This window comes from Ailuropoda melanoleuca, chromosome 2 (genome assembly GCF_002007445.2).
Source record: "Ailuropoda melanoleuca isolate Jingjing chromosome 2, ASM200744v2, whole genome shotgun sequence".
NCBI classification, from domain to species: Eukaryota; Metazoa; Chordata; class Mammalia; order Carnivora; family Ursidae; genus Ailuropoda; species Ailuropoda melanoleuca.
In genome coordinates, this window is record NC_048219.1 from 164,915,842 (window position 1) to 164,943,684 (window position 27,843).

Below are 27,843 nucleotides of genomic sequence, written 5' to 3' on the forward strand. Positions count from 1 at the left end.
GGATAAGGTTGAGCCTCCATACCTGATTCACAGACTTCTTTCTCTCTAGATTCATCTCTTCATTTGGTTCTAGGGACCCTGAACACCCTGCTAGGCCCGAATGTCTTTTGCACCTGGGCTTTGGTGCATTCAAGTCCCTCTACTAAGATCATGTTCTCCCCTCTCATTCCCTCTTCACAGAAACCCCATTCATCTGGATAATCAGGGTCCAACTTAGATCTAACATCCATCTTGAAGCTTTCCTTGACCCTCCTAATCTTGCTTATTTGCCCCTTTCCCCCAAGTCAAAGTGCTCTAATAAAACCTTGTACTTCCTCTGTAATAGTGTGTGTTGATTTGTGTCCTGTTTACGTGTCTGGTAACCCTCACCAGAATCAAAGTTCTCTGAGGCCAGGGTTTGTATTCCACTCACTGTTTTTCTAGTACTTGGCACAAGTCTATGTATATAGGAAGTTCTCAATAAAATGTTCTTGAATGAATAAGGACTAGAAGACCTATATTCAAGGCCTGGCCCTGCTACTTTCCAGTTGTGTGACTTTTGACAAGTTCCTTGTACACTTAGGGTCTCAATTTTCAAATTTATAAGAAGAAAAATTTCACTGAGATGTTAAGAATTCTTTTCAAACTTGAACATACTGGGATTCCAAAGCAACTTGTTAGCCACCCAGAAACCATAAATCAGCAATCGTGTCTTGCAAATAATAAGTTGAGCTTGTTGCCATGGACTTAATTTCTTGAGGATAGGTTGATTATTTCATTCCATTCACTTGTATACATTAATGGTCAACAGATTCATGCCTGTTCTTATGTTGATATTTTTGTTCTTGACCCAAGGGTTTATTTTCTGCAGGATACTCTCTTCATTTTACACTGATTGGCACATCTGAAAAGAGCCTCTTAAGCCCAAGAAAATAATAAAGTCTCTTTATGTCTACTTTTTTGTTCTTATGTCCATCTGTTTTTACCTAGAGGGAGTTAATGAAACTTTTTGCTGTACTAAGAATTTCAAGTGAAGGTAACTTACAAAAAAAACTATTAGATGAGAACTGTAGTCTCAAGAAACAAAATCTGCCATTTTTGCCAATTATTCATGGACTTAAGTTGGTAATAGATATAATACCATATATAACTGTGTGAAATATTTGATTTCAAAATAAAAGGAAAAAAAAGAACCACTAACATCCCAGCAGTAGAAGTGTTAATGTCAAATGTAAACCATTGAGGTAACTTGCACATGATGTCTGCTGGGTTAACTCCCTGGTGAAGGAATCCATGTCCAACCACAGATTGTATTTGTGTTTATACACTTTGCAGGTTGCTTCCTTCTATGTTCCTAACGCTAATTATCACAGCAGTCAGAATATTAGTATATCTCAAATATTAATTGCCAGCAAATTAAACATGTTTAGATATTTCATTCATATGTTCTATGTAATAATCGAGAGTAGTAATTTACCAAGAGTTTCCATAGGTATAATTTTTCCTAAAATTAACTCTATAGTTCCTGGTAACTGTGACTAATTCAAACTTGAAAATAGATTTAACATTTTTCAAAAGTTACCTCTTAACCTTATTGCAAAGTCTTGATCAATATTATTAAAATGATACACCTAATGGGATAAAACATCAGGACTCCAAGTAAATTCACTATACATGATTTTTATTTTCTACTTTTAATTGAAAGTTTTCTTGCCTAACGCAGAATTCCTTTTATCTTTAGACAAACTGTGTTTGGGACTAGCTGATAGGCTAATGAGCATTAGGATCTTTTCCCCTCTATCTCCATTATTTTTAAACATTGTTGCTTATTTAGCAATCCACGGTGATCTCTGACCTCCTGACTCAGCAAAGCCCACTTCCAGGTCAGGTGGCCATGACCTCGTGTGGACAGAGAGTTTGTTAGCAGCACACCAGGAAAACACTAAAGACAAATGGATTTGTTGTTTCTTTACTGACAAGTTACTCTGAGCTGAAATCACAATCAATTGAAATGATTTGATGACTCAAATACTTGGTATAGAAACCTTGATGAAAATTTATACTTTTCAAGAAAATAAGAATGTATCTTTATTTTATATGGAAAATAAATTGTGGTAGTTTATTTGGGGGACAGTTTTTGCATTTGAGATTGGTTGGTGAAATAGAATATATTTGCATGTCTACTACATGCCAAACTCTTGGAAGATGGTGACCATGTCATTTTAGCTTTTGTGATAACCAAGGAGCAGGTGATGGATATAGCCAGATATGTATCACAGATATTAGGAGGGAAATTTCAAATCTCAGAGAAGAAATAGATATGATCTATAGGCTGAGACTCTAAAGAGATAAGAAACCCAACTCTTAAAACTGGGATTAGGGCTCTTTCTGTAGCCTCTCAAAGCTTCTCAAACCTTCCTTCTCAAATTCAGTATCATGCCGGATCACAATTGCCTTTCCACTCACTTATCTATTTGTTGTGAAACTTTAAGCTTCAAGAGGGCAGCACTGTATCTATCATGTTTATCTTTGTATCCTAGTAAATGGGACAGGACTTGGCACGCAGCTGATACCCAAGAAATCACACACACACACACACACACACATTCATTCATTGTATATACAATGAATTAAGCAAAAAATAATAATAATAATAATGAAATTCTGATAATCATGAATAGTTTTCCAAATTATCGGAGATAATGCACACACACACACATATACAACTTACACACTTTTGTCAAGTCCAATAGTCCACAATTTTTTAAACAACTAGAACTAGAGGTTTGAAAGTTCTAAAACAGTGAGGAAAAGAGATGGCTATGGCTGCAAAGGGCACACTCGGATTAACTCAAAATATAAAAGACCGTTTAAAGAAGAATGCAAGGACAGGCAAATAACCAAGAACAAATACCAAAGAGAGAGAGAATCCCGCTAGAACGGTGTCAGGAGGGCTAGAGTCCAGAGTGAGCTGAAGTATGTAAAAAAATTCTAAAAACAACAAAAGAGACTAAAAAGCTGGCAAGGAACAATCCTACAGAAAATGAAGGTCACAGAATACATCAGACGTAGAAAATTGGAATGCTTATGATGTCAAGTGTGTTGTTCTCGTTTTTGATGATAATATAGTTGCAATTCTGTCAAGAGTGGAGTATTATTTTTAGTTGTACTTTTTACTGTAGAATTTTATTTTACTTTTGTAGGAAAAAGAACAAGAAAAGGACAGGACCTCTGATGAGGAAAAACAAAGGACCGTTCATCTCTTCTTATTCTTGGCTTTTAATTAAGGATCATGATTTCCCACCTGATAAGGGCAGAACAAAATGAGGATAGGAGAAAATTGAGGCCCATGGCAGCATAATACCAGACCCTTAGCCCTTCCTCGTGGATTGGGGTCTCCTGGCCCAGACTGTATCCACAGGCCTGAGAACACTCACACCTGTGACTCTCCCACTCCAACCAGCCATCTTGAAGGAATGTTAGCAAATCGATAAAGCCCCAGATGCCTGGGGATTGGCAAAAAGAGAAAACGTAGAATCTCAGCAGAATTTTAGAATTTATTCTGAAGTTTTTGAGAACACTCAGAAATGAAAGTGATAATCATTAGGCACCAAAAAGAAATCAAGGGGGACTAAGTGGTATTCCTGTTCAATAGAGTAATTGGAATACAAGATGAAGAAAATGTGGTAGTTATGGTGTATAGGAATATCATGCAGCCAGTTTTCACAATATCTCAAGATTTCATTGTGGATTTAATAGAGAAATATGAATGGAATAACCATAGTTAAGTGGATTTTCAAGTAGGTTTGCATAACCAAACCCAAAAAGTGCTAAAGAATAGGTCCTTGTGATCACAGAAACTGATCTACAGACATTGACTTCTGTTTTATTCTGGATTTTCCTTTAGCAATGACTTTAACAATGATGAGTTTGATGAAAATAATAGAAATAACAGATATCTGTTGGATTCTTGTGTGTCAAACACTGTTCTGTTACTCTGCATATATTAGTTTATTTAATCCTTACCACAATCCTATGCAGTTGATACTTTTATTTCCACTTTATAAATGAGTAAGCTGCAGCACAGAGAGTTTAAGTAACTTCCTCAAGGTCACACATTTCTTGGGTGTCAGAGCTGAGATTCAAGCCCAGACTGTTTATTTAGTGGCATAAGTTACGTAAATAATATTCTTCAAGCTTGTGAATGACCAAAGGGAAATGTAGAGCTGAAGTGGAAATTTATAGATTTGGTTTCCAAAAGAATTTCAGTAGACTGGAAAAATTGGCCATATTAACAAGACAAAATTAATTTGAAGTAAATATAGCCTCATACACTTAAGCTTCCAAAAATATCAACTGTAAAAGTAAAGATTGGGGAAATGGGACTTACTAATGGATTGAATGAAGACGTCTTGGGGGTATCATTAATATAGGCTCATTATGGGGGCACCTGGGTGGCACAGCGGTTAAGTGTCTGCCTTCAGCTCAGGGCGTGATCCCAGCGTTATGGGATCGAGCCCCACATCAGGCTTCTCTGCTAGGAGCCTGCTTCTTCCTCTCCCACTCCCCCTGCTTGTGTTCCCTCTCTCGCTGTCTGTCTCTATCTCTGTCAAATAAATAAATAAAATATTTAAAAAATATATATATAGGCTCATTATGACCAATGTACAGTGTGATGTGATTGTCAATAAAATGCAATATTAGGTTGCATTAATAAGAATAAAATCATGGAATGAATATATACCAACATATTGGTATTTAATATGTTGGTACATAATATGATATAACATAACATAACATAACATTACATAACGTAACATAATATATGGTATAGATATCATATATACCAGGGTGAAAACACACAATACTACGTCACATGAGGAATGAATGCAATCTCAAAAATAAGGTTCTAAAGTTCTGACAATACAAAATGTTTTGTCTATAAAATAACTTAGAGATTTGTGAAGTCCTTACCAAATCTAACATCCTGTGATTCTGTGAATGATTCTTTCCTAGAATAAAGAAAGCACACGTAGGACAAATGTGACACGTGGGGAAGAGTGGTCAGATTTATGGACTATTTGAAGGCATAGCTAGGAGCAGTGCATGGGAAATTATAGGAAGTCGGTTGACTCAGTTTTACCTAAGAATTTACTCACAACTGGTCTCATGCAGAAGCAGCTATGTTAAGAGGCACAGAACCTGTGTCATGGAATTTGTCTGAGCAGACACTGGATGGCCACTTAATGACGGTGTTGGAAAGGAGGCTCACTTGCAGGTCAGGAAGACAGGAGACCTCTGAGTCCCTTCTAACTCCAAATTCCAGAAGAGTGGGCAATTACTAGACCTCTCTCTGTGAAACAAGTAGTGAGGGATGGACGTGGAGTGTTGAAGCTCTCCAGCTTGCAGGACTCTGGGTAAGTTGAGACCTGGAGATGCGTTTCATGGGAGTCAGATTGAGTTATGAACCCAAATCAAACAAAAAAATCTAAGTTACGCAGAAGGTATTTGTGCCTTGCTGGTGACAATTTTCTTTAGATTTTGCCTCAGTGGTAAGTCACAAATTATTTTCCAACAAAGCTATATATTTGGAAGCATTTCCTATCTTGCCTACAAGCAGGCTCTTTCCACCACCATCACAGATTCCTGGGCACAAAAAAACTAAAGGAAATATTTCAGTTCTGGGAGTATGCCTAGCAAGTCTCAGCTAGACCTAACTTGGTTCATTTCAAGCTTTTAGACAACATGTGACAAAGGCAGAATGAGACACTTCATGGGAAACTTAGAGGAAAGACTGAGGAAAGATTACAAAACTACCTGTCTCCCCATTTGGAATCCTGGAGTTTCAAGGGACTTAGAGGTCCTCCATTTTCCTGAATTATAAGTAAGTCCCCTCTCCAGCATCCCACGAAGTGGTCATTCAGCCTATGCTTGAACAAATCCTGTGCCAGAAGACACATTACTCCTAAGACAGCATCTTCCACTTAAAGACACCAGATGTTAATATTCCATGTCAACTCTACTTCAACTGGAAATTTAAAATTTTTTAAAATAATAATAAAGACATAAGAGGTAACAGGAAGAAGGGAAGGGGAACACAAGGAGACAGCAAGTAGAGGAAAGGGTGAGCAGGAAGATGAAAAATGGTTTGGTGAAGTGTATCCCACTGTGATTTGTCCTCACTGGGAAGTGTAGAACAAAATTTAAAACAGTGAAAAAACATTGTTCTTCCCATTGATAATTTTTCTATCCCATTTGGCTTTTCTGGCAAGCCAGCTTTACATTTCTGACTTCAGTTCTTTTTTTTTTTTAATTTAATTAATCAATTTATTTGACAGAGATAGAGACAGCCAGCGAGAGAGGGAACACAAGCAGGGGGAGTGGGAGAGGAAGAAGCAGGCTCCTAGCAGAGGAGCCTGATGTGGGGCTCGATCCCACAATGCCGGGATCACGCCCTGAGCTGAAGGCAGACGCTTAACCGCTGTGCCACCCAGGCGCCCCCTGATTTCAATTCTTGTGAATACTAAGAACCCATTAAATAGTTTTTAAACAGCTTCCTTTATGTGCATTGAACCAAAACAATGGCGGCAACCTAGGGGAATAAGCACATGCTTGGGAATCAGTTTCAGAGATTCGAGTCCCTGCCTTGCTATTGACTGGCTCTGGGACCTTGGTCTGAACTTCTCTATGCCTAGTTCCCTTCTCTATGAAACGAAGACAGTGATACTTACCTTGCAGGAGCATTGTGAAGATTTGGTGAAATAGACATAAAGGGATGAAACCCAACACGGTGCTTGAGGAGTTTCTGTTTTGTTTGCTGTTATCTTCCCCAGCACCTAGGACAGTGCCTGGCAAAAGGAGGTGCTCACTAAGTGTTCATTCATTCACTGAGTGAATGAATGAATGAATGAGCAAGCTTAGCATATGATAGCTCTTGCTAAAGGCATGGCAGTGTTATCAGACATGAGAAGTCTGTGTAAAGCAAGAGGCTGATGGATTATTCAGAGGTTTGAAGAAGGAGAATGCTTTGTCACAGATCAATTTATTTTTTCCCATCATACAGCATAGCTTCAGGATTTTTTTTTAAAAGTAAACTAAAACTGTGAATGCTAGGTAGTCTTTGTATTCTTTCCTCAGTCCTTCCCCTGTGTTTTCCATGAGGTTATCAAGAGTGGTCTCATTCTGTCTAGTCATATATTGTTAGAAAGCTTAAAATGAAAAATGAAACCAACTGAAGTCTGGCTGGCAGCCATTCAGAAGTAGATTTTTTTTAAGTAGATTAATTTTCAAAGACATTTTCCCTCTTTAATACTTACTCATATTTTTAAAAAACCACTTAGTAAAACAAACAAGAATGTCTTTTCAGTGTCTGGTTATCTCTTTTTCAAGACTGAGTTTGGTAAGTTACATAATATTAACTGTTGGGTGCAAAACCAGGTAAAAATAGAACCAAATGAAATCTTTAAGGTAATTTATAAGTTGCTTCCCTGGAGTGAAATGAAACTCAGCTGCATAGCTTTTATTTTATTTTATTTTTTTAAGCATATATTTAATATTAGTTAGATTAAAGTGTGTATTTTTACAAAACTAGAAGGACAAAGAATCAAGTTGCATCAAGTTGAAATGGTTAAAAAAAAAAAAAGGTCACGTTTTCAATTCAGCATATCAAAAATAATAGAGAAAATTGGGTTTAGTTTCAGAACCCATAACCAAAAATGACAGGGGAATGGGTCAGAGAACTGTGGTGGGGTGGGGATGAGAAGGATCTCTCCCATTTGCTGAAAGGAAGGCAAAACAAGGACGTTATCTCTTTGCTGCATTACGAACAGGACAAGTATATAATTGAAACCTCACCATGTAACACCTTTCACAAACTGCTTTCTGATGTCATCTAATTGCTCACTGCCTGCTAATCTTATCTCTGTTCAGAGCCAATCTTAAAATTATACTGCATTATAATAAGCTGAACACTTTGCATCTACCCAAGATACACGGTGGACCCCAAATAAATATTTATCAATTGACTTCTGTGCACTCTGGAGGCAGGCTTTTTTCCCGGCCTCACATTTGACTTACAGGTTCTGCCAGAGAGGTTTCAGTTTTTCTTTTCCTCTTAACCTGAAATGCCATTCCAATCGTGCCAGCACTTCCTTAAAGTAACATAAAAGAGCCCCTCCCCTCAGAAGCCTTGTCTAATAAACCCTCCTAAACTAAAACCTTCTTGCCCCTCTAGAAGCCCCTTCTATAAACGTGATTGTAGACATTTCAGAATGATTTAAGATTCCATTACTGGCATTCTTATTTCTCTTGGTTCTGACACACCCCCAACCAATGCCCCACAATATCCACCCCTCGAGAAGAGGCATTGAGTATCATCTCCCACAGGGACACACAGTTGCAGATGACCCTCTACATGCAGTGTCCAGCCCATGGGGAGCTTCCTCAAAGGACATGTTCTCTGGCTGGATAATGACATTTTTAAAAATCAAACCACCCTGATTGCTTGTCTCTATCCATCTGCCAAGAATGGGTATAAGTGGAATCGAGGCCATGAGAGATGGATCTTTTTCATCAAACAAGTGATCAAAACCTAATACATTTACACCTGAAAATCGCTTTAAGGTAGATTGGATGACTAACAGAAAGTCTTCCAAAGGGAAATAATATACGGTATTATATTTATTTGAGAGGCCTGTACAATATTTGAACTACTGTACAAAAACCAGTTTTGATTCAATCTTTAGAAAAATGATTTGGAAGAGATTAAACTACAGATTGCTGAGTCCTATAGACCACCGTAAGCATTCAGTACTTTCTGAACTACCCCCAGTGTGAGTTGAGCCACGGGGCAGGCTGGAGTTCAACGCAAAGGAGAGAGGGTGAGGTGTGTGCTCCCCGGCCTTTCAAGCTGTAAACTAAAGGAGTAAGCAGGCAGGCCGAGAAAGGGCTCACAGAGAGCCCACAGCAGACGTATGGGTGTACCCAGCAATAAACATCCGTATCTGTGGGTAGAGTTAATAGGGGTATATAAGTGGTAGGGTTAGTGGTTAAGTGTGTTTAGCATTTAATTTTTGTTTTCTCATATTCCATAGAAAGTGTACAATATTAGCCCTTCTCTTTTGGGCAGAATATAGGTTTTGACGGAGAGGAACGAACTAGAGGGTTAGTCTAGTGACCTGGTTACCCTGAACACAAGGCTTTGCATGAGGAAAAAATAAAATAAGTAGAAGACATTGGGGAAGTTACCTGGTTAAAGAGATGGGACACATGGGGTTCTGTATGGGAAGATGTGGAGGGCTTCAGTGCTCATGATTAGACCTTGACCCTGAGAATGACCAAAATATTGCAGTGTTAGAGTTACGGGGGGAGGATGATAGGGAGTGGATTGGAGGGTGTGTAAAGTGACGTGGCTGGAACAGCATTTGACAATACTGGTTTTAATGGTGGCATTTAAAGTGATAACCCAGTCCTAGATGTTGAACACCAGGGAATGAATTATTAAAGGCTCATTGCAACCAAGAAAGGGAAAATAAAATGAGAGGACATTTATTCCTCTTTTTCCACATTTTTACTGAACATTTAATTGTCCAAGACACTCTGCTAGGTACTTTGGAAAAGAGAAAGGAGAAGTGGAATTTATCAGAGACAGACCTTTGAAAGGGAAGGAATTATTTTTCTAATTCATTTAATCTATTAATATCTTGTATATTTGAAGTGCTTTTTAAAAGTCTTTATTGATTTTCCCATAATAGCATATTTCAGGTGACAAATTTCTATTTTTTATTACAATTAGAAATTGAAAGAAAGTTTACTAAGATAGTAAGTATGACCTGTAGAATTTTTAGCATATAAAATGGTCAGAGTGAGTTTTTATTATCTGTGATTGCATTAGAATAAACTCAAGGGCATTAAAATCATAGTCATTCTCTCTCTTTTATCCATCTTAATACAGTTACCTGCAATCAGAATGTATGAAAGGAGATTTAGTAATTTTTAAGTTGTTCTCTAATTAGCTCTACAACTTCATTTGAACTTCACTCTCTCTGTATTGTAACTGCTTATTGTCTTCTGAAGACAAGTACCTTAGCTATGAATTTGGTCACTTGTTCCGATCACGTCTGGTTAGCCACACAGCCGGAGACTGTGACCTGGACTGGGTTTCCAGGCCATTCTGCGGGGAAGAGTTCTTCGTGAAAAAGCATATGAAAAACAAATGACCCTGTGGGCATAGTCAGAGCTCCGTGAGTTTATATCCCTCTTGGCAATGCTGCATCCGGGCCTTAGCCTGCCATCCATGCCTCCCTGGAGTTGCCCTAGTCCTCCCATAAGATGGCAGTGTCCAGGGGAGGGGAGCACATAGCCCTATAAGGACAGTTTGTGGTCAGAAGGTTGTGTCTCGAGGGCCAGCCCCATCACTGTCTAGCTGCATGACCAACTGGATGCTAGGCTCAGTTTTCACCTGTAAAATGAGGATTATGGAAAAGCAACCACACAGGCTATAGAGGAATCTAGTGAGTTGATTTCTCTATTTATATTTATTTTATAACTCCTACTGTGTGCCACGCACTGTTTTAATCACTTTTAGGAACATGAACTCATGTCATCCTCATTACCATCCAATGAGCTCATTATTATTATCATCCTCACTTTACTGATGAGGAAATAGAGCCATAGAGAGGTGGGGTAGTCTGCCCAAATCCCAAAACTAGTAAGAGGCAGAATTGGGATTCCAACTTGGTAAATGATAATTATTTATTTTCTGTCTTAAGAATATAAGAATATGGGGTACCTGCGTGGCTTAGTCGTTAAGCGTCTGCCTTCGGCTCAGAGTGTGATCCCAGGGTACTGGGATCGAGCCCCGCATAGGGCTCCCTGTTACGTTGGAAGCCTGCATCTTCCTCTCCCACTCCCCTTGCTTGTGTTCCCTCTCTCGCTGGCTGTCTCTCTCTCTGTCAAATAAATAAATAAAATCTTTAAAAAAAAAAGACTATAAGAATCTGAATAGCAGAAAAAGGCAGGCCCAAGATGCTGTGGATGTTGATAGAAGCACCTTTTTATTTTATTTTTTTATTTTTTATTTTTTAAAGATTTTATTTATTTATTTGAGAGAGACAGCCAGCCAGAGAGGGAACACAAGCAGGGGGAGTGGGAGAGGAAGAAGCAGGCTCCTAGCAGAGGAGCCTGATGTGGGGCTTAATCCCAGAACGCCAGGATCACACCCTGAGCCGAAGGCAGATGCTTAACGACTGCACCACCCCGGCGCCCCTGAGAGAAGCACCTTTTAAATTCATGCATACGCCTCTACCACTCTACCTCAGTGCTGGCTGGGGGGCTCCTTGGGTGACTTTGCCTTGGGTGGTGACTGACATGGACTCTGATGGCGGGAACCAAGACAGGCCTGACCCTAAGGAGAAATAGCACCTTTCTGAAAACATGTCGAATTCACATACTAGTTTCACATACTAGTTTTTTAAAAAATCAAACCAGCAAACAGAGTTATATACAGGACTAACTTGCCTCCAGGTAGAACAGGATGACAGGTAAGAAAGCCTTCTCCATTCTGCCCACCGTCCCCCCACCCCCTCCAGTCATTATCCCCACCCCCACCAGTGGTTATCCCCACCCCTGTAAGCCTCACATTAGTTTTTCACTGGTAAAGACTGAATGTTCACCATGAGAATTTCATTCCTCTGGGTGAGAGCCTGACCCTTCGTAAAATGTATATACCCACGGACATGATAGTACACGATTCATTTAATGCAGAATTAGCCAACAGATGCTTCCAGTTAGGTCTAGAACCAGGAACAGGTTTTGGAAGGGGGAGGGGAGAGAGCAAGCCTCAGGCTGCAGTGCCAGGAATGTTTGCTAATTGATTGATATGCCTGCACTAGTGTCACAGAAAGATTAGAAGCCTTTAGCGGATGACCATACCCAGAAACTGACCTTTGGAATGATGACTAGAGGCCCAGCCTGTACTGTCCCTTAGCCTCTGAGGCAGTCAGTGTAAAGGTTGCAAGTTCGGTCTTAATAGCTGTGCTGCCTTCCCTAAGAGGAAGAATGAAGAACCGGGCATTCACTCATAGGGGCCTGAAGGAAAAGCACTGGCCAGTTAACAAGCCATTTCTCAGGAGGTGAGTCCCTCTGAGCCTCAGGTGGCTGAGGCCACCAGCCTACTGCCAGTTACTCGACCACACCCAGGATCCTATCACCTACCCTGGTTTCTGATTCTACCTGCGTCACTATTGAGATGACTTATTGGTCATGGTAAAAGCATGTCGATAAAGGTGGCCAGTTGGAAAACAGGGCTTATCTGCCTGCTGAGAAAGCCAGAAGCTCGGGCCTTGCACTGGGAGCCCTGATTTGGAACATACCAGGAAGCCTTAAAAAGTGAGGTGAGGTTGATTTTGTCAGAAAGCCTTAGGAGGAACAGTAATTGTGGCAGGGGAGTGGGGAGTGGAGTGGGTGGGTGTCAGTGTGTTAGAGGGGCTCGCTGCTGGTGGGTTCTCTCTTGCTGGGTATCAGGGTGCTGCCTCAGTTTCCTGGTATTCCCTTCCCACCCAAGGCCAGTGCGTGTGAGGCAGTCATCTTAAACTGTCTTTACTCGGCCAGTGCCATTTCAAGGAAGTAGGAAAAACCTTTCTCTGCTAATTTGAGAAAATCATTAAATGTTTACCAAAAGAGTTCAGACTTCATGAATTAGGAATATTGAGCTTCTTGGAACAGAGGTTTTTGAATCCAGACTCGGCTCTGAAAAGAGGATGGTTCCTTTACCAGGTGTTTATTCCACGACAAATGAGCCAGCTTCCCCAGAGCTGGCTTCAAACGTGTAGCTTTTCTTTGCCAAGTTTAGTTAGGATTTCTCTTTGCCAGTCCAGAGTTATGTTGAACAACCACAATGCATGTTTTCTTTGGAGGTGAATATCAGTGTTTTCTTTATAAAGTTGCTATAAAAAGTTTTTAAAAAGCATACAGCCCCCACTGACTACAAGCCCGCCTCGAGCCCTCTGCCATGCCTGGTCTCTGCGATGAGACTCGCAAGCAGCCCTGTTGCTGCTCTGCCCAGAACCTCGAGCCAGCTCCGTTCCAACTCTGATTTCCTGAGTCCACACTCTGATTTCCTTCCCCACCTCCTCGTCTGGCCTTCGTCTGTGTTTTTGTGTACATGTCTGTCTCCATCCCGTGATAGAAGGATTCAGGAGGTCCAAGTTGAGAGCTCAGCTCAGGCACTTACTAGCAGTGTGACTTGAGTAAGTAGCCTACTCTCTGTGCTTCCAATTTCTTTTTCTATAAAATGAGGAGAGCACATACTCCAGAGAATTATTACAAGGATTAAATGAGTTAATACACGGAAAGTGCTTAGTGCAGTGCTGTATACACAGTAAGAGTTCAGTAAGTGTTATTTTGTAACCACTGCTGGCATCCCCATAGGGCCAGGCACATCGTAGGTGTTTAGTGACTGTCTGTCGTGTAGTAAGAACAAGCCTTGCCCTCTGTAGGAATCCATCGCTAGCTGAAGAGCTGGGGGCAAGGGAAGAGAGGGAAAGCGGGTTCTTTTTCAGCATTTGGGGAGTCTGTGTAAGACAATTGGTGCTCAGGTGTGTGAAGGAGAATGTGCTTAGTTTTTTGTCCACATCCCTCCAGGATCTGAGATTTGCTCAAGGGGCAGTAGGGGGATGGGGGGCAAACAGGTGTAATCTGCGGGAAGAGAGCCTATCATGGCGTGCTTGGATAGGGTGGGATTTCTTCTGAACCTCATAATTCCAGTCACTTCACCTTTCCCAAGGCATCTCTGAGGATGGGCATGTTTTAAAGACTTGAGCTGACATCATTGCATCTTGAAACATAATTGAACGGCTGGTAAAAGTGGGTACTTGCACCAGGCCCAGGTTACCCACATCTCTATGGAAACACATGTTTGCTTGAAAGCCCAGCGATCAGAAGCAGAGACTTCCAGGAGCCAGCATCAGGTCACTTTTAGAAAAAGGCATTTATTTATATTCTCAAGCCATCAGAGACCTATGAAATGAAATAATTTCACATTAAATAGAAAAATCATGCCACAGCTGAATGCTAATAAAGCCTGCCACACGCCCACCCCCTGTGCTTGCAGAGCCTGAGATGTGCCGCATTGATTTTAGTTGCCCTCTGCTCTTTTGCTTCCATTTGCATTCTGCTGCCTTGAGGAGGTGGTTTGGCACTCTATGCAAAAATGGTTAATCTTCATTCATACGCATTTGCCAGTACTAAAATGGAAAATTCAAAGCTGGGCCTGCCATAGAGTGTGCTTTGTGCTCTCTGCCGGCTCTGTGTGCAGCACGCACGAGGGAGGACAGCCCCGCGGACTCGGCCTCCTACGCCAACACCGGCCGTTGAATGCAGACGTTCTCCCATAGAGGTCTGCAACTTGCATCAGCACATCTTGCCCTAGATGCGCTCAAGTGATATTGTAAGTGATTGGAAGCTTTTATCTGCCTCTGGAAGCAGGCCTTTTCAAATAAGTATTGACTGTTAATGACCTGTTTAAATAAAACATTCAATTTTCTTTCTTCTCCCCACAAAGAACTTCGTAGGCAGCGACATTTCTAAACCAAAGGCTAACCCTGTCTTTCAAAAGAGGCAGAGCCTGGGCTTTTAAATGTGAAATTTTTTCTGACATTTGCCCTTAAAATGCTTTTCAGCGAAGTTGTTCTAACAGTGAGTTTAGTACATTGAAGTGTCTTTGAATAAAAATGCAACCTTGAGGGGTTTTTTTTTCCCCTCCAAATTAAACAAAAAGGTCTAGGTAAGTATCTTTATATGAAATTCATATTTCAATCACCATTCTCTGTTTCATTGTTTATGTGTCCTCATTCCTAATAATTAAAGCAGCTTTCCTCTGAGGAACAAGGCACTGCACAAGAACTTTTATTAAACTGTGGGAATTAAACCACAGAAGAAAGAGCTAACCACTTGGAATAGAAGAGACCTCAGTAATTACACCACCAGATAAGGAGCAGCAAAGGACTGACGGAAAGGGAAGAGGGCACAAAACAGAAGAGCGGGATTAGGCAATGGGAAAGGCGAGCAACAGAAATCCTGCTTAATGCTCAATTTAGATGAAGTCCCAGTTTTATAGAAGGAACACTGTTTCCCTGCTCAGCTGGCATGCATGTACCCCCGGTTGTGCTTGGGGGACTGGACAGTTAGTCCCTGACCAGTTTAAAGGTGATCTTTACAGGGAAATATTGTAGACAGCACCCACGCCTTTTATTTTTTTAAGGTGAATTTTCAACTTTCTGTTGCCTTTGCTGTTGAATGTTCCCATCACTCCCAGGGCCCTTCCACACTTGTAGTCCTGAGAGCTGAAAAGGACCGCGGAGGTTATACTCTGGAGGGTAGAGAATATGCCACCCCAAAAGATGACTGTAGGAGTTCAGGACTTGCTGTGAAACTATGCCCTTTGACCTATTGATTTTTGTGAGCTGTAGGCACTTGAAAAACAGCAAATGCAGGGATAGGCTGTATCTGAATGCCCCTTGGGCAATTTTGTCAACCAGACAGGACTGTTGACTCCTCTCATAGGAGAGGAGCCTAGAAGTCGACACCACACTCAGACACACTTTGTCATGAACTAGTGTACCTCTTATCCTCCTAAAAATCATTTGCTCTCCCCTGAGAGGCCTACACCCCTCCTCCCCTTTCCCTGTTAGGATGGTATTTAATTCTGAATTCTGAGCCACCTCTGGAGCCTCCTCACTTTTCCCTGGGTATCTCCTGTGTATACCTGAGGTACACACGTTAATAAACTTCTGTTTGTTTTTCTCTTGTTAATCTGTCTTTTATTACAAAGCGGTGTCAGGTAAGAACTCAGAAGGATATAGATAAAATTATTTTTCTTCCCCTGCAACTCCAGCATCTTGTTCTGCAGCTGGAGACCTCAGGCCCTCATGCTGTACAGTAACAATCTAGAGCGTTTCTTCAGATATCCATCAGGATGTGATGCCCCACATAGACAGATCTATTCAAAATTTACCTGACCTGTTTTTCATTCTCTCAGAGCACTGCTCTCTGCTAAGGACCAATTGATGGCAGTAGAGAAGGAAATAAATTAATCTGTTCTATTATACCTTCTTCCAGAGATAAAGCGAGTAAAAATGCTGCAGAGGTCACTTAATTTATACAGGTTAGGAACTGGCATTCTGGGAGACTGTTGGACACTCTGTTTTGACTGAGGCTTTTTGCTGCTTCCACCAATTGCATTGAGTAATTGACTACCTACCCACAAGATCAGTCCTGATTCTTCCTCTCTGAGACAGCGGTGAGAAAATGTCTCAGGAGCCACCTACGTGATCACAGCACTGTCTAGGCTGTACCAAAGTCAGATACATGGACACTTTAATTACGTTAATTTAGAAAGAAGAAGCAGTTAAACCTCAGGCCCTAGAATGTCATGGAGCCCCTGGGCAGCATTGAAGAGCCAAGGAAACACTTTGTTGGCTCAGGGCCAGATAAATGCAGCTTTCTACACTCATCTGAGGTAGGGAGCCACAGGAAAACAGCCATCTCTTTATAACAAGTATATTCCTGTCCGTTCCTCTGTGAGTTTAGTGGTTTTGCTCTGCAGTGTGTATGCCCTGCATAGGTACAAGGCCTACCTCACCTGCCTGTGCTGCTGGAGAAGCCAGTGCCTGCAGTGGGTTCCATTCTCCCTGCAGAATTCTTACTGCAGTTCATACACAGTGAGCCCCATGACTTGTTTATGATGGTTTTGAGGTGCTGTAAGCACAATGGCTGTGGGCTCCAGAGTCAGACTGCCGGGTTTGAATCCTGGGCCTCCTACTTACTGTGTGACCCTGGCTTAATTACTGAATTTCTGTGCCTCAGCATTCAGATGTATAAAATGGGGGTAATCATAATTCTACTTTACAGGGGGAGGGTTAACTGAAAAAAATGTTTGTTGAACATTTAACAGAGTGCTGGCATTATAAGTGCTCCGTAAATGCGTTAATTATTACTAATAATATGTTAGTGGAAAGATTATTCTTGAATGTAATCTGTGGGAAATTGGGCCCCCATTTATCTATCTAGGCCTCTGTGAGAATCTGTGTGTTGTTTGTATTGGTTGAGATCAAGGAAGAGGCCCTTTCTTAATATTCCCGGGATGGGGACTTGGGAGTAGTGGTTCTCAAAGCTTAAGAGAACCACTCAGCTGTGTGCGCCTGAATGCCGTGGGGGGCCAGCAAAATGCTGACTGCTGAACTCCTTCTAGCCCAGAGCTGAGGCTTCAGTCTGTCTAGTGAGGGGCAGAAAATTGTCATTTCCAACAAGTTCCTAGGTGCCGGTGATACTGCCCTTCTGGGAATCAAACTAAGAGCAGCTACTCCAGGACAGCACTTACCAATAAAAACACAGTGTAAGCCACATAGGCCATTTAAAATTTTCTAGTAGTCACCTTTAAAAAAGTAAAAAGAAATGGGGGAAATTAATTTTAATGTTGTATTTTATGTAACCCAATATGTCAAATATTATAATTTCAGATCTGAAAAATATTGAGACGGTTTACATTCCTTTTTCGTTGTTAAGTCTCTGAAATCTAGGATCTATTTTACAGTCCTAGCACATTCCAGTTCAGCCCAGCCACATTCAAATCTGGCTTTGCATGAAAATGACCTGGGGAGTTGCTTTTCTCAGGCCTCAGTTGGCATTGGGTTCCAGAACTCTCTATTTCTGAAAGCTCCCCAGTTGATTCTGATGATCAACCAGAAAGTCAAGTTGATCCCCATCTTCTACCAACTTGCCCATTTTCCCTCTCTGTACTTTATTGTCAGGTGTCCGCCTCTTACCTATCTCCTTCAGCTACATTATAATTTATGGAATACTCTATTAACAGCTCCAATTATGCATTATGATCTTTATGCTTTTATAAATCATGGGAGAACTTTGCGTAAATGACCTTGAAAAAATTGCTAATATCATTATTTTAAAATTTTTCTTATGTATTACCTCTGGTTCCCTGAATCCATTTCAAGAAAAGTGACATTAGGAGAAGGAAGGGAAAAACGAAGGGGGGGAAGTCAGAGCGGGAGATGAATATGAGAGACTATGGACTCTGGGAAACACACTGAGGGTTTCAGAGGGAAGGGGGTGGGGGGATGGTTTAGCCTGGTGATGGGTATTAAGGAGGGCACGTATTGCAAGGAGCACTGGGTGTTATACACAAACAATGAATCATGTAACACTACCTCAAAAACATAACATAACATAACATGACTAACATAACATAATTTAAAAAAAAGAAAGAAAAGAAAAGTGATGTAGTGCCTGAGAACTAGAAAGTGAATCTAAAAGCAGAGGTAGGTTTCAGAGAAACAAAAGTGAAACTTCATTACTGTCTACACAGTAAAACAGAGTCAGAAAGCAATTTGGCATTTCAATACCTTGTTTTCACTTTTTATGTTGTATATGATTGCGTAAGAATTAGAAACATATTTTTTAAACTCAGAGTTTGGTAGTTGATTGGCATATATGTTGAATTTCGCTGACTTGTGTTAATTAGAAATGCTGAAACATATTTGCCAGAATTTATGCTATTCAGTTTTATTTTTCATAAAGAATATTTATCTTTGTTATAAACCAGTAGATTTTCTGACTGGCATTAATACATATTAAGTAAGATCTTTGCATAACGAGTAGTTCTGTTTGATACAGCTTTGCATATGAAGTGACTAGCGGTAGCCATATTTGTGGATTAGTAATTTTGCACCGGGGAAGTGTATAGATGATATATTGGTGATAAATTGTGAAATTCTTTGGGATTGATATCTTTTCCTAATAAATTTTTTTTTAAGATTTTATTTATTTATTCGACAGAGATAGATACAGCCAGCGAGAGAGGGAACACAAGCAGGGGGAGTGGGAGAGGAAGAAGCAGGCTCATAGCGGAGGAGCCTGACGTGGGGCTCGATCCCATAACGCCGGGATCACGCCCTGAGCCGAAGGCAGACGCCCAACCGCTGTGTCACCCAGGCGCCCCCCTAATAAATTTTTGACTATGGAATATATATAGAGAGAGAGCGAAGTAAGAGATTAATCTGTTATTTCATAAATAAAATTTCAGTCAACAATTTTCTTGATCTTTATTTTTCTCCAGGATATATGTAAAACTTAGATGATATCTATGTATGTTTGTAATGTTATTTTTGAAAGTTAAAGTACAATTTTAAGGAAAATTTCAAGCAATACCTAAGCCGTTGAAACATTACATAGATATCAGAATTTCTGGTTATTTTAATTTTATATTGATTGATAGACATGGAACACATATTTATGGATTTGAATAATTGGGCTTCAGTAACTGGTCAGTTCTGAGAACACTCTTAAGTGATAGTAGGAATTAGAAACCAGATGCTTTGCCAGGAAGTCAGAGATCCCTGTGCTTTTCTTGTGGATTTAAAGCTCTTTTGATCAAGGTATGTTAGGATATGGGCTTCAGTCCTGTCTCATACTGATAAACTCCCACGCGTGGTGACCAAGTGTGATTCGAGGGAAATAAGGAGGTCTGTTGGTCCCAAACACCTGTCACTCACGGCATTAGAGGCCTCTCAGATTAGCTAAGGGGTCTGCAACTCTAAGTTGCCAAACTCTGGGCTTATTATTTTGGAGGAGGTGACAATATGTGTCCTGGGGGAAAAGTTCTTTAACAATCTAAGTTAAACAATTAAGGGATGCCTGGGTGGCTCAGTCGGTTAAGCATTTGCCTTCAGCTCAGGTCGTGATCCCAGGGTCCTGGGATCGAGTTCCACATCGGGCTCCTTGGACAGCAGGGAGCCTGCTTCCCCCTCTTCCTGCTACTCCTCCTACATGTGCTCTCTCTCTCTCTCTCTCACAAATAAATAAAATAAAAAAATAAGTTAAACAATTAAGATTCAGATCAAATTGATCTGACTGTCCACATGGAGTTCATAGCAGAAAACAGAATCCCAAAAGAATAGAGGCACAGCACAATTTCATTTTCATAGAGGAGAGGAAGTCAGCTTAGGAAGGGTAAAGAGCATATGATGTCATGGCACTGTGAGGTGTGCTTTGGAATAATCCAGAGTAACTGGTGTCAAACTGAGGGTGTGGACATTTAACAAGGACCTTTGGCACACCTTTGACTACCTAGCTATTTAAGCTCTTAATTCTTTAAGGCAAACCAAATTTACGTTCTGTTTAGATTAAAATCCTTCTAGTTTCCATAACTGGAACTATAGCTGATTCCGCCATCTTTCTGCTACACGCCAGCCAGCAGAAAGCCTTGATGTGGAGAAAACATTGGAATTCACCTAGAAGGTGGAGCCTGTAAACACAGTGCGCACACAGGGGGGAAAGGACTAAGAGAGTAAGATGGGCAAAGAACAGCCCTTACGATTATCTTTGTCTTATCTTTCCATCTGAGAAACCTGTAATAGCCCCATTCCACCCTCGGAGCCAGCTTCTCCTTACACACACACACACACACACACACACACACGCACACAATGTTGTAATTAATCCACTGGCACCACTACCAAAGAAGAGTCTTCTTGAGTTAAACTTTGAGGTCAAAGAGAAAGGGAATTGCCAAGGAAATATATATAAATACCTATATGAAGTAAAAGAAAGGTACATATATATGTGTCTATTTTTCATCTACAAATATAGCTCACCATTCAGTGCTGCCACTGCCTCAGATCTCAGAGATTTTCTGTCCTCGGTGGAATTCTTCCCTGATTCCTCTGTGGATTATAACACTCCAGCCTTAGAAAATGCTTCACACCCAAATCCTAGACATCAAAGCAAAACAAAAACAAAATGCTTTTTCTATCAGATTTCACACATCTATAGCAGCAAGATTAGATGTGTCCAAAAGATTTAGCTAATCTAGTCTAATGAAAGGAGTTGTGGCTCACAGATCTATCCTAACAAATAGCACTAAATCGAGCTGTCACCCTTGATCCTTCATAGTTCCATAGGTATAACCCGTATCCGCCCCTCCCCCATCCTCATTTCCTCTCTCTCTCTCTCTCTCTCACACACACACACACACAACACACTGTCACAGGCAGAAAAATCCATGTGTGTACACAGTGTGTGTTTACATGCCAAAACTTCCTTTGAGTAAGAAAATCAACCATTAGAAAATAATCCTGTTCTCTTTTACTAGTAATTCTCAGGAGCAGCAATAAATGAGAATGAAATTCAGGTATTATTTGCCAGCTAGTATGGGTTTTTTTTAAGATTGATTTATTTATTTGAGAGAGAGAGCTCAGGGTGGGGGGTGGGCAGAGGGAGAAGGAGAGAGAATCTCAGGCAGACTCCCCGCTGAGCTTGGAGCCAGACTCCGGACTCAATCTCATGACCCTGAGATCACAACCTGAGCTGAGACCCAAGAATGGGTTGCTTAACTGACTGTGCCACCCAGGTGCCCCCCCTCCCAGCTAGTATTATTAGCTTTCTCCCATATGCCAAGTCAGAGGATATAAAATTTGCCATTTGGGACAGTTATTTATAATTTTTTTTTTTTTTTTAAAGAAACAGGCTCTTTTTTTTTTTTTTTTTTTTTTTTTTTGAANGGGAGAGGAAGAAGCAGGCTCATAGCAGAAGAGCCTGATGTGGGGCTCGAATCCCAGAACGCTGGGATCACGCCCTGAGCCGAAGGCAGACGCTTAACCGCTGTGCCACCCAGGCGCCATTTGGGACAGTTATTTAAATGGGATTAAATAACTGTATTCAATGGCACGGACACTCTTTGCCGAGCATATGGGAATGAGCTCTCTTACTGGGGATCAAATTCTCAGTCTCTCCTGCTAGTGTGCCCAAACGCATGTGTGAGTGGCATTATCATTTAGAAACTTATGAAAATGAAATCTTACTGTTTATAATATCTGATAGTATATAATAATGTATCTATGTGAATTTCCTATTTGAGTGGTAATAGAGTTAAGATTACATATTGCCAAGCTTTCATCCTTAATCAACAAAAGATAATGGATCTGAATTTATGTTTTATTTAAGACCTAGGTTTAGAAGAAAATGGTGAAGAGAAATCAGAGAATTATTGCAAGTTATCCCTGAAATGTATCAACTCTAGATATACTCACTGTAGCATGAGTCAAAGAGAATATAAGACAGAGTTTCAGTGGTTCTTGATTGACAAAAAGCGTTAAACATGCAAATAGGGAGTATATCGATATCTTGGCCTATCCTGCTGCTAATTTCCGAACCAATCTGTTTGCCCATTTAAGTCATTTATGCTCTATTTCAAAAAGAGATTGAAACTATTAAAGACTTAAGTTCTATCTTCCATAGTAATGGTGAAAGAGTTAGACCAGATGAGAAGAAAGAAAACACCACCACTTCTTATTAAGAATACAGATCTTCCCTGAGTGGGTCACTTCACAAAGAAGATTGGACACCAGTGATAGAAAACCTAAAGAATTTAGGGAGACAGAAAGATTATGGGCAATTTTAAGACTCCATTTGATAGAGATCATGAATTTATAGTCATCAAAATTATGGTAAAGGAATATATATGCATTGATCTGGAAGGATGTTCATATGTTGATAAGTGAAAAAAAACGGTTTAAAAACTGTAATGTATAGTGTTTCTTACGTTTAAATCTGGAATCATTTCTTCTGTTTCTTTCTCGAGAGCTTTGGTATAGTTATGTATATGCAGAAAAGACTCATTAAAAGTTATATTAACTAGAGGCGAATAAAAGCTTTGGGACGGCAAGGATTGGGATGACAATGCTCAGTTAAAATAGGTATGCTCTTCCTCCTCTGTTTTTGACCACCTTTCTTTTACTTAGTAAGAAACAAAGTTTGGGTGCACACCCATCTGTCTTTGCCATTTTTCATGTCAATACAGTATGAATAAAAGATTTTACATTGTCTTCTAGAGTTATCATAACATGCTTTTAGAACACATCTAAGACAAATGCTTAGCTTGAAAGTATTTTTTCATTCTAAAATGGTATTTATGATTATGGCTGAATGAAATTGTTTACTATGTTGGGAGAGAGCATGAAAGCGCATTGAGAAATCAATTTTAAAACTTTAATCTTTTTTTTCCTTCTTTATAGGGCTTATTCCACTAGAAGCAGGATGGCTGAACTCAATACACATGTGAATGTCAAAGAAAAGGTATGATATAGTTATATATTGGCTGTAGAAACTCCAAACTGGATAGTCTCTAGCTAGTAAAAATTCAGTTACAATGGAAGAAGGAGAAAATGGTTTTGGGGGATGCATAGTAAGTTTGACACGCTAGAAAACCACTCAACAGAAAGAATTATAAGGAGCATTTGCTGAATGTGTGTTAAGCATATTATATTCATTTTCTCACTTAATCTTGACCATAACCCGTGAAGTTAATAGTGTTGTTATTCTCATTTTACAGAAGGGAGAACTGAGGCACTGAAAAGTTAAATAATTAGCCTAAGTTCACATAGCTAGTAAGCTCCAGAGCTGGAATTTGAACACAGGCAGAGCCATTCTACAGCTCATACTCTTAACCACCATGCTGGGTTACATCTGAGGGCTAAGGGTATTATGTTACACCTCCAGAAATGGCCTCATATAGAGATGTCCACAGCATTACCTAGTGGTTGTGCTGGATAACCTGTAATGTTTCTTTCAACACGGAGAGTTCATGACTCTGAAAATCCCCCCTTCTCATTATTTGTTGGTGGCTGATTACACTTCATTTTTTTTTTAAGATTTTATTTATTTATTTGACAGAGAGAGACAGCCAGCCAGTGAGAGAGGGAACACAAGCAGGGGGAGTGGGAGAGGAAGAAGCAGGCTCCCAGCAGAGGAGCCTGATGTGGGGCTCGATCCCAGAGCACCGGGATCACGCCCTGAGCCGGAGGCAGACGCTTAACGACTGTGCCACCCAGGCGCCCCTGATTACACTTCAAAGCCCTTCCAAGACTTGTCCTCCTCTGTGAAGTTTCCTCCCCTTGGGGTTTCAAAACCTCTCACTTCTTATATATACTGCCTTTCACAGTTAGCTCCTAATGGTCATAAACATAAACCATAGACCATATGAGACCATGGAGATAAATTTGTCCAAGCCATTTATCTGGCACCATGCAGACTGAGGCCCACAAGAGATTTGTCTGTAGTTGTACAGCAGAGTGGGAAGGCCTCTCCACCTTCCGCAGGGCCACCTCCCACCTCCCACCTCCACTCAGTTGGAAACTACTTGAGGGCAGGAGTTTGTCTTTCATGTCTTTTTTTTTTTTTAAGATTTTTTAAATTTATTTGACAGAGATAGAGACAGCCAGCGAGAGAGGGAACACAAGCAGGGGGAGTGGGAGAGGAAGAAGCAGGCTCCTAGCGGAGGAGCCCGATGTGGGGCTCGATGCCAGAACACCAGGATCATGCCCTGAGCCCAAGGCAGACGCTTAACGACTGCGCCACCCAGGCGCCAAGTCTTTCATGTCTTTGTATCCTCCCAGTACCTAAAGCACGGAGTGAAGGATGGGAGAAGTAACATTTGTGGAGGCCCCACTTTTTTTCTTTCATTTGTCAAAGACATATTGGACTCCTCCTTTGTGTCAAACGCTGTTCTAGATGCTGGGATTATGGCGCTGAATGTGTAGTGAGGTTCCTGCTCGCATGAAGCTTGCTTTTTAGGGAGGGAAGTGGAGAGTCCATATTGAGACCATGTAAATACAGGCAATCATTTCAAATAGTGGTACAATAAGGGTGGCTCGGGGAGGGGCTACTTTAGATGGGGTTGGTCAGGGCAGCCCTCTCAGAGGAGGTGACACTTGAGCTGAGGTGAAGACAACAGGAAAGAAACACCATGCAAAGATCCAAGGGCAGAGCATTCCAGATAGAAAAGCAAAAGCTCTGGGGTGGGGTAATTTAATGTGTTTGGAGATCGAGTGGTCAGTGTTGCCAGGGTGTGGTGGACAGAGGGATAGTAAGGGGAGATGAGATTAGTGAGCGTGGCAGGGGCCGGTGTCGGTAGAATATTGGCTCTTCACCTGTGTTACCGGACCTCCACAGGCTCCGTGGGTAGGATCCAGTGTTCCACGAACTTGCATGAAAAAAATATATTTTCATCTTCACTTGCATCTAGATGAAATTTAGCATCTCCTTCAATCATGAATACAGGCAGAGGAAAAACCCACAGTTGCAGCAGGAGTAGCTGTGACTTTCACAACTAGAAGTCACAGATACCTTCAAATGAAATTACATTTGTTACAGATCTCCTGAAATGTTGTTTGTTCATCACTACTTCAGAATTACTGTAGTTACTGGAACTGCTGCTATATCGCATGATTTGAAGTTAATAGAGTAGCATAAAGTTTTTTTATTTCATCTTTATTTTTCAATATGAATGGTGGTTTCCTTTATAATCATAGGTATTGTATTTGAAACATTCTAAGAAAGACCTCGTAGGCTTCACCAGACTGCCAAAGAGGGTCTGTGCCCCAAAAGGTTTAGAATCTGAGGTAGAGCCATGTCAGGCTTTACTCAAAGGGCAAAAGTCGCTGCTGAAAGTTTTTAAGCAGGAGCATGACTTGTGTGATATTTTTTTAGAGCTCACCCTGGCTCCGTCAACTACTGTGGTACCTATTTTACAGATCTTCATATTAAATAACATTCTGAGGACAGGGAGGCTTAAGGTCCAGTGACTTGGTTAAAGTCAGACTCTCAGGAAACGTGGAGGAGCAGGGATTCAAACTCAGCTGTGTCTGGTTCTAAAGCCTGGCCTCTTTCCACTGCATTTCTGCATCCCAGAGTTTTCCACCAAAGTACCCCCAGGGCACAGGAGAGCAAACCTGTGACCCCGGGTCTCTGAGAATATGGCCGAAACCATTTTCCACAACGTACAATTTATCTGGAGTCTTATGCGTTATCACAGAAATTGATGCACATTTGTTCGTCATTGTATTCTGTAATATATTCCATATATCATTTTCATACAAAGTTGTTTTTACTTATTGAGCATTGAGCAAAGAAGAGCAGAAGGATGTGCCCTTTTTACATCAAGACTTCACATTCTTTCTGACTCCTGGTCATATTCTTAGGTGAGACTGTTTTCCGGTTTGAGCGGTTGAGTCTGGTACCACAGTGGTGGCCAAAGATTGGCCCCTTTCCAAGTGTCTGTTGATGGATGGATTGGACAGCTCCTAAAGTTGGGTTATGGGAAGGAAAAGCACTTAAAGAATCAGAGCCATAGTAATTGATTCTTTGCAGAGCACGGCTAGTTGGACAGACCAATATGGTAGGCTCAGAAAGAGTGTCTTATTCAAAACAGAGGTGGCATCCAGCCAGTAAGGGGAAGGAGGCTGATGTGTCAGCGCCCAGACCACGGAGGTTCAGTGTGAATGCTCCCCATTGGCTTAGGTGCCATATTCATCCACTGTCATGATCACTGTCACACGTGCACATGAATATTAACAGTAGATGGTGTTTTTGCCATTGCACTTCAGTAACTTATCAAAGTGCTGGCATTATTCTGAACGAGGGTGATGCTTAAGTTGTAAATATTATCAATCTGCTTGACAATGAAAGTAGAGCTCCTCTAACTCAATTAGTATATTCCATCTTCCTATATCAAAAGGTTAATAGATTTCTCAACTCAATAAAATAAATCATAATAAACAACTGAAAATTCAGATCAATTATAATTTTACATTGATTTATTTTAGTACATTTATTTCCTTTAGTTATTAGCTTTTATGGCCTTTTTATGATTAGTTTGTTTCTCAATCTGTCACATGAGCAATGATATTTTAGTTCTGAAAATTAAGAATAATCACAACGTTATGTCTTAAATTATCAATTACAAACATTTAGAGACCTGAGAACAGATCTGTGCAGAATTCTTGTAAATACCTAGCCGAGCACTGTGGGAAATTAATACTCAACAAAGCCTTGTGATGAAGTGAGTCATCAGTTACCTCTAGTGGATCCACTGTTGTATGAATCGAAAAGGAGTGGGTGCTTTAGTGAGGAAATCATTTCTGTCCTCGGGCAGCTTTTAGTCCAAAGGAGAAACTAACAACTTAAGGTTTAATATCCAAGGCAACTGAAATTTACAATTAATACTCTGTGGCTGTTTTATTTTAAAATATCTTTATATTAGTGGGTTATAACTGTAAGGATTTAAACTGGAAGTATCGTTGGACTCAAAATTCAGTCTCCTTAGTGTGACATAAGTCCTCTGAGATCTGACTCTGTCTTCCTTTACGTCTTATTTATTGCCACTTCCCCACAGGCCCCCTTCAATGTCACCATCCTGACCTTGAATGTTCCTGCCTCTGGGCGTTTGCAAAGGCCCTTTCCTCTAAATGGGAGGTGTCCTCCTCAGGAACCTGGCCCACATTCACCTCCCTTTCAGGAGCTCTTTCAGAGGAATACCTCCCTTGTCTTTCCTCCTGCCTCACCTGAATTCTCTTGCCCTCCTGTTCTCCTTTGAGCGTCTGCTTTCTGCACCAGAACCATTATTCAGATTGTGATTGTCTTCTCCCCATGCTCCTTGTGGGCAGGAATTGGACCTCTCTCATCTTCATGTTCTTGGCTTTGACGCATAGTTGACCCCCAAATACAATTGGATAAATGAGTGGATAATGAATGAATGAACATGCCTACTTGAATAGTTAAGTTCTTTAGAGACTACATTTCCCATTCACAGTATTTTGCAAAATCTCAAGCCTTCTTGAAAACTGAAATATAGGTTAATGGAATTGTCATCTTATGTTAGTACTCTTTGCTATTAAATAGAGTGAGTTTTAAATTGCTTCTTAAAACAGAAAGTAGGGTTACATAGGTTGACTACTTTGTAGTTCTGCAAAAAAGCAGCATCTTTATAAGATGGTTATCAAATACAGGTGGCCTTAG

At 40.7% G+C, this 27,843-nt stretch overlaps 1 protein-coding gene across 4 annotated transcripts in view; it reads left to right on the forward strand.

Annotated features, from left to right (window-relative positions):
- The window catches only part of SPATS2L (spermatogenesis associated serine rich 2 like), a 161,721-nt gene that overhangs the window by 56,692 nt on the left and 77,186 nt on the right, over positions 1-27,843 (forward strand). For 2 of the 4 annotated variants that reach the window (XM_019795973.2, XM_011220507.3), the window contains exon 3: positions 23,064-23,124. In XM_019795973.2, coding sequence (XP_019651532.1) covers positions 23,086-23,124 — 39 coding nt within the window. In that variant the 5' untranslated portion in view covers positions 23,064-23,085. Of the gene's footprint in view, positions 1-11,962; positions 12,111-23,063; positions 23,125-27,843 lie in introns of those variants that run through there. The other 2 variants (XM_034654920.1, XM_034654921.1) reach the window with 2 other exon arrangements.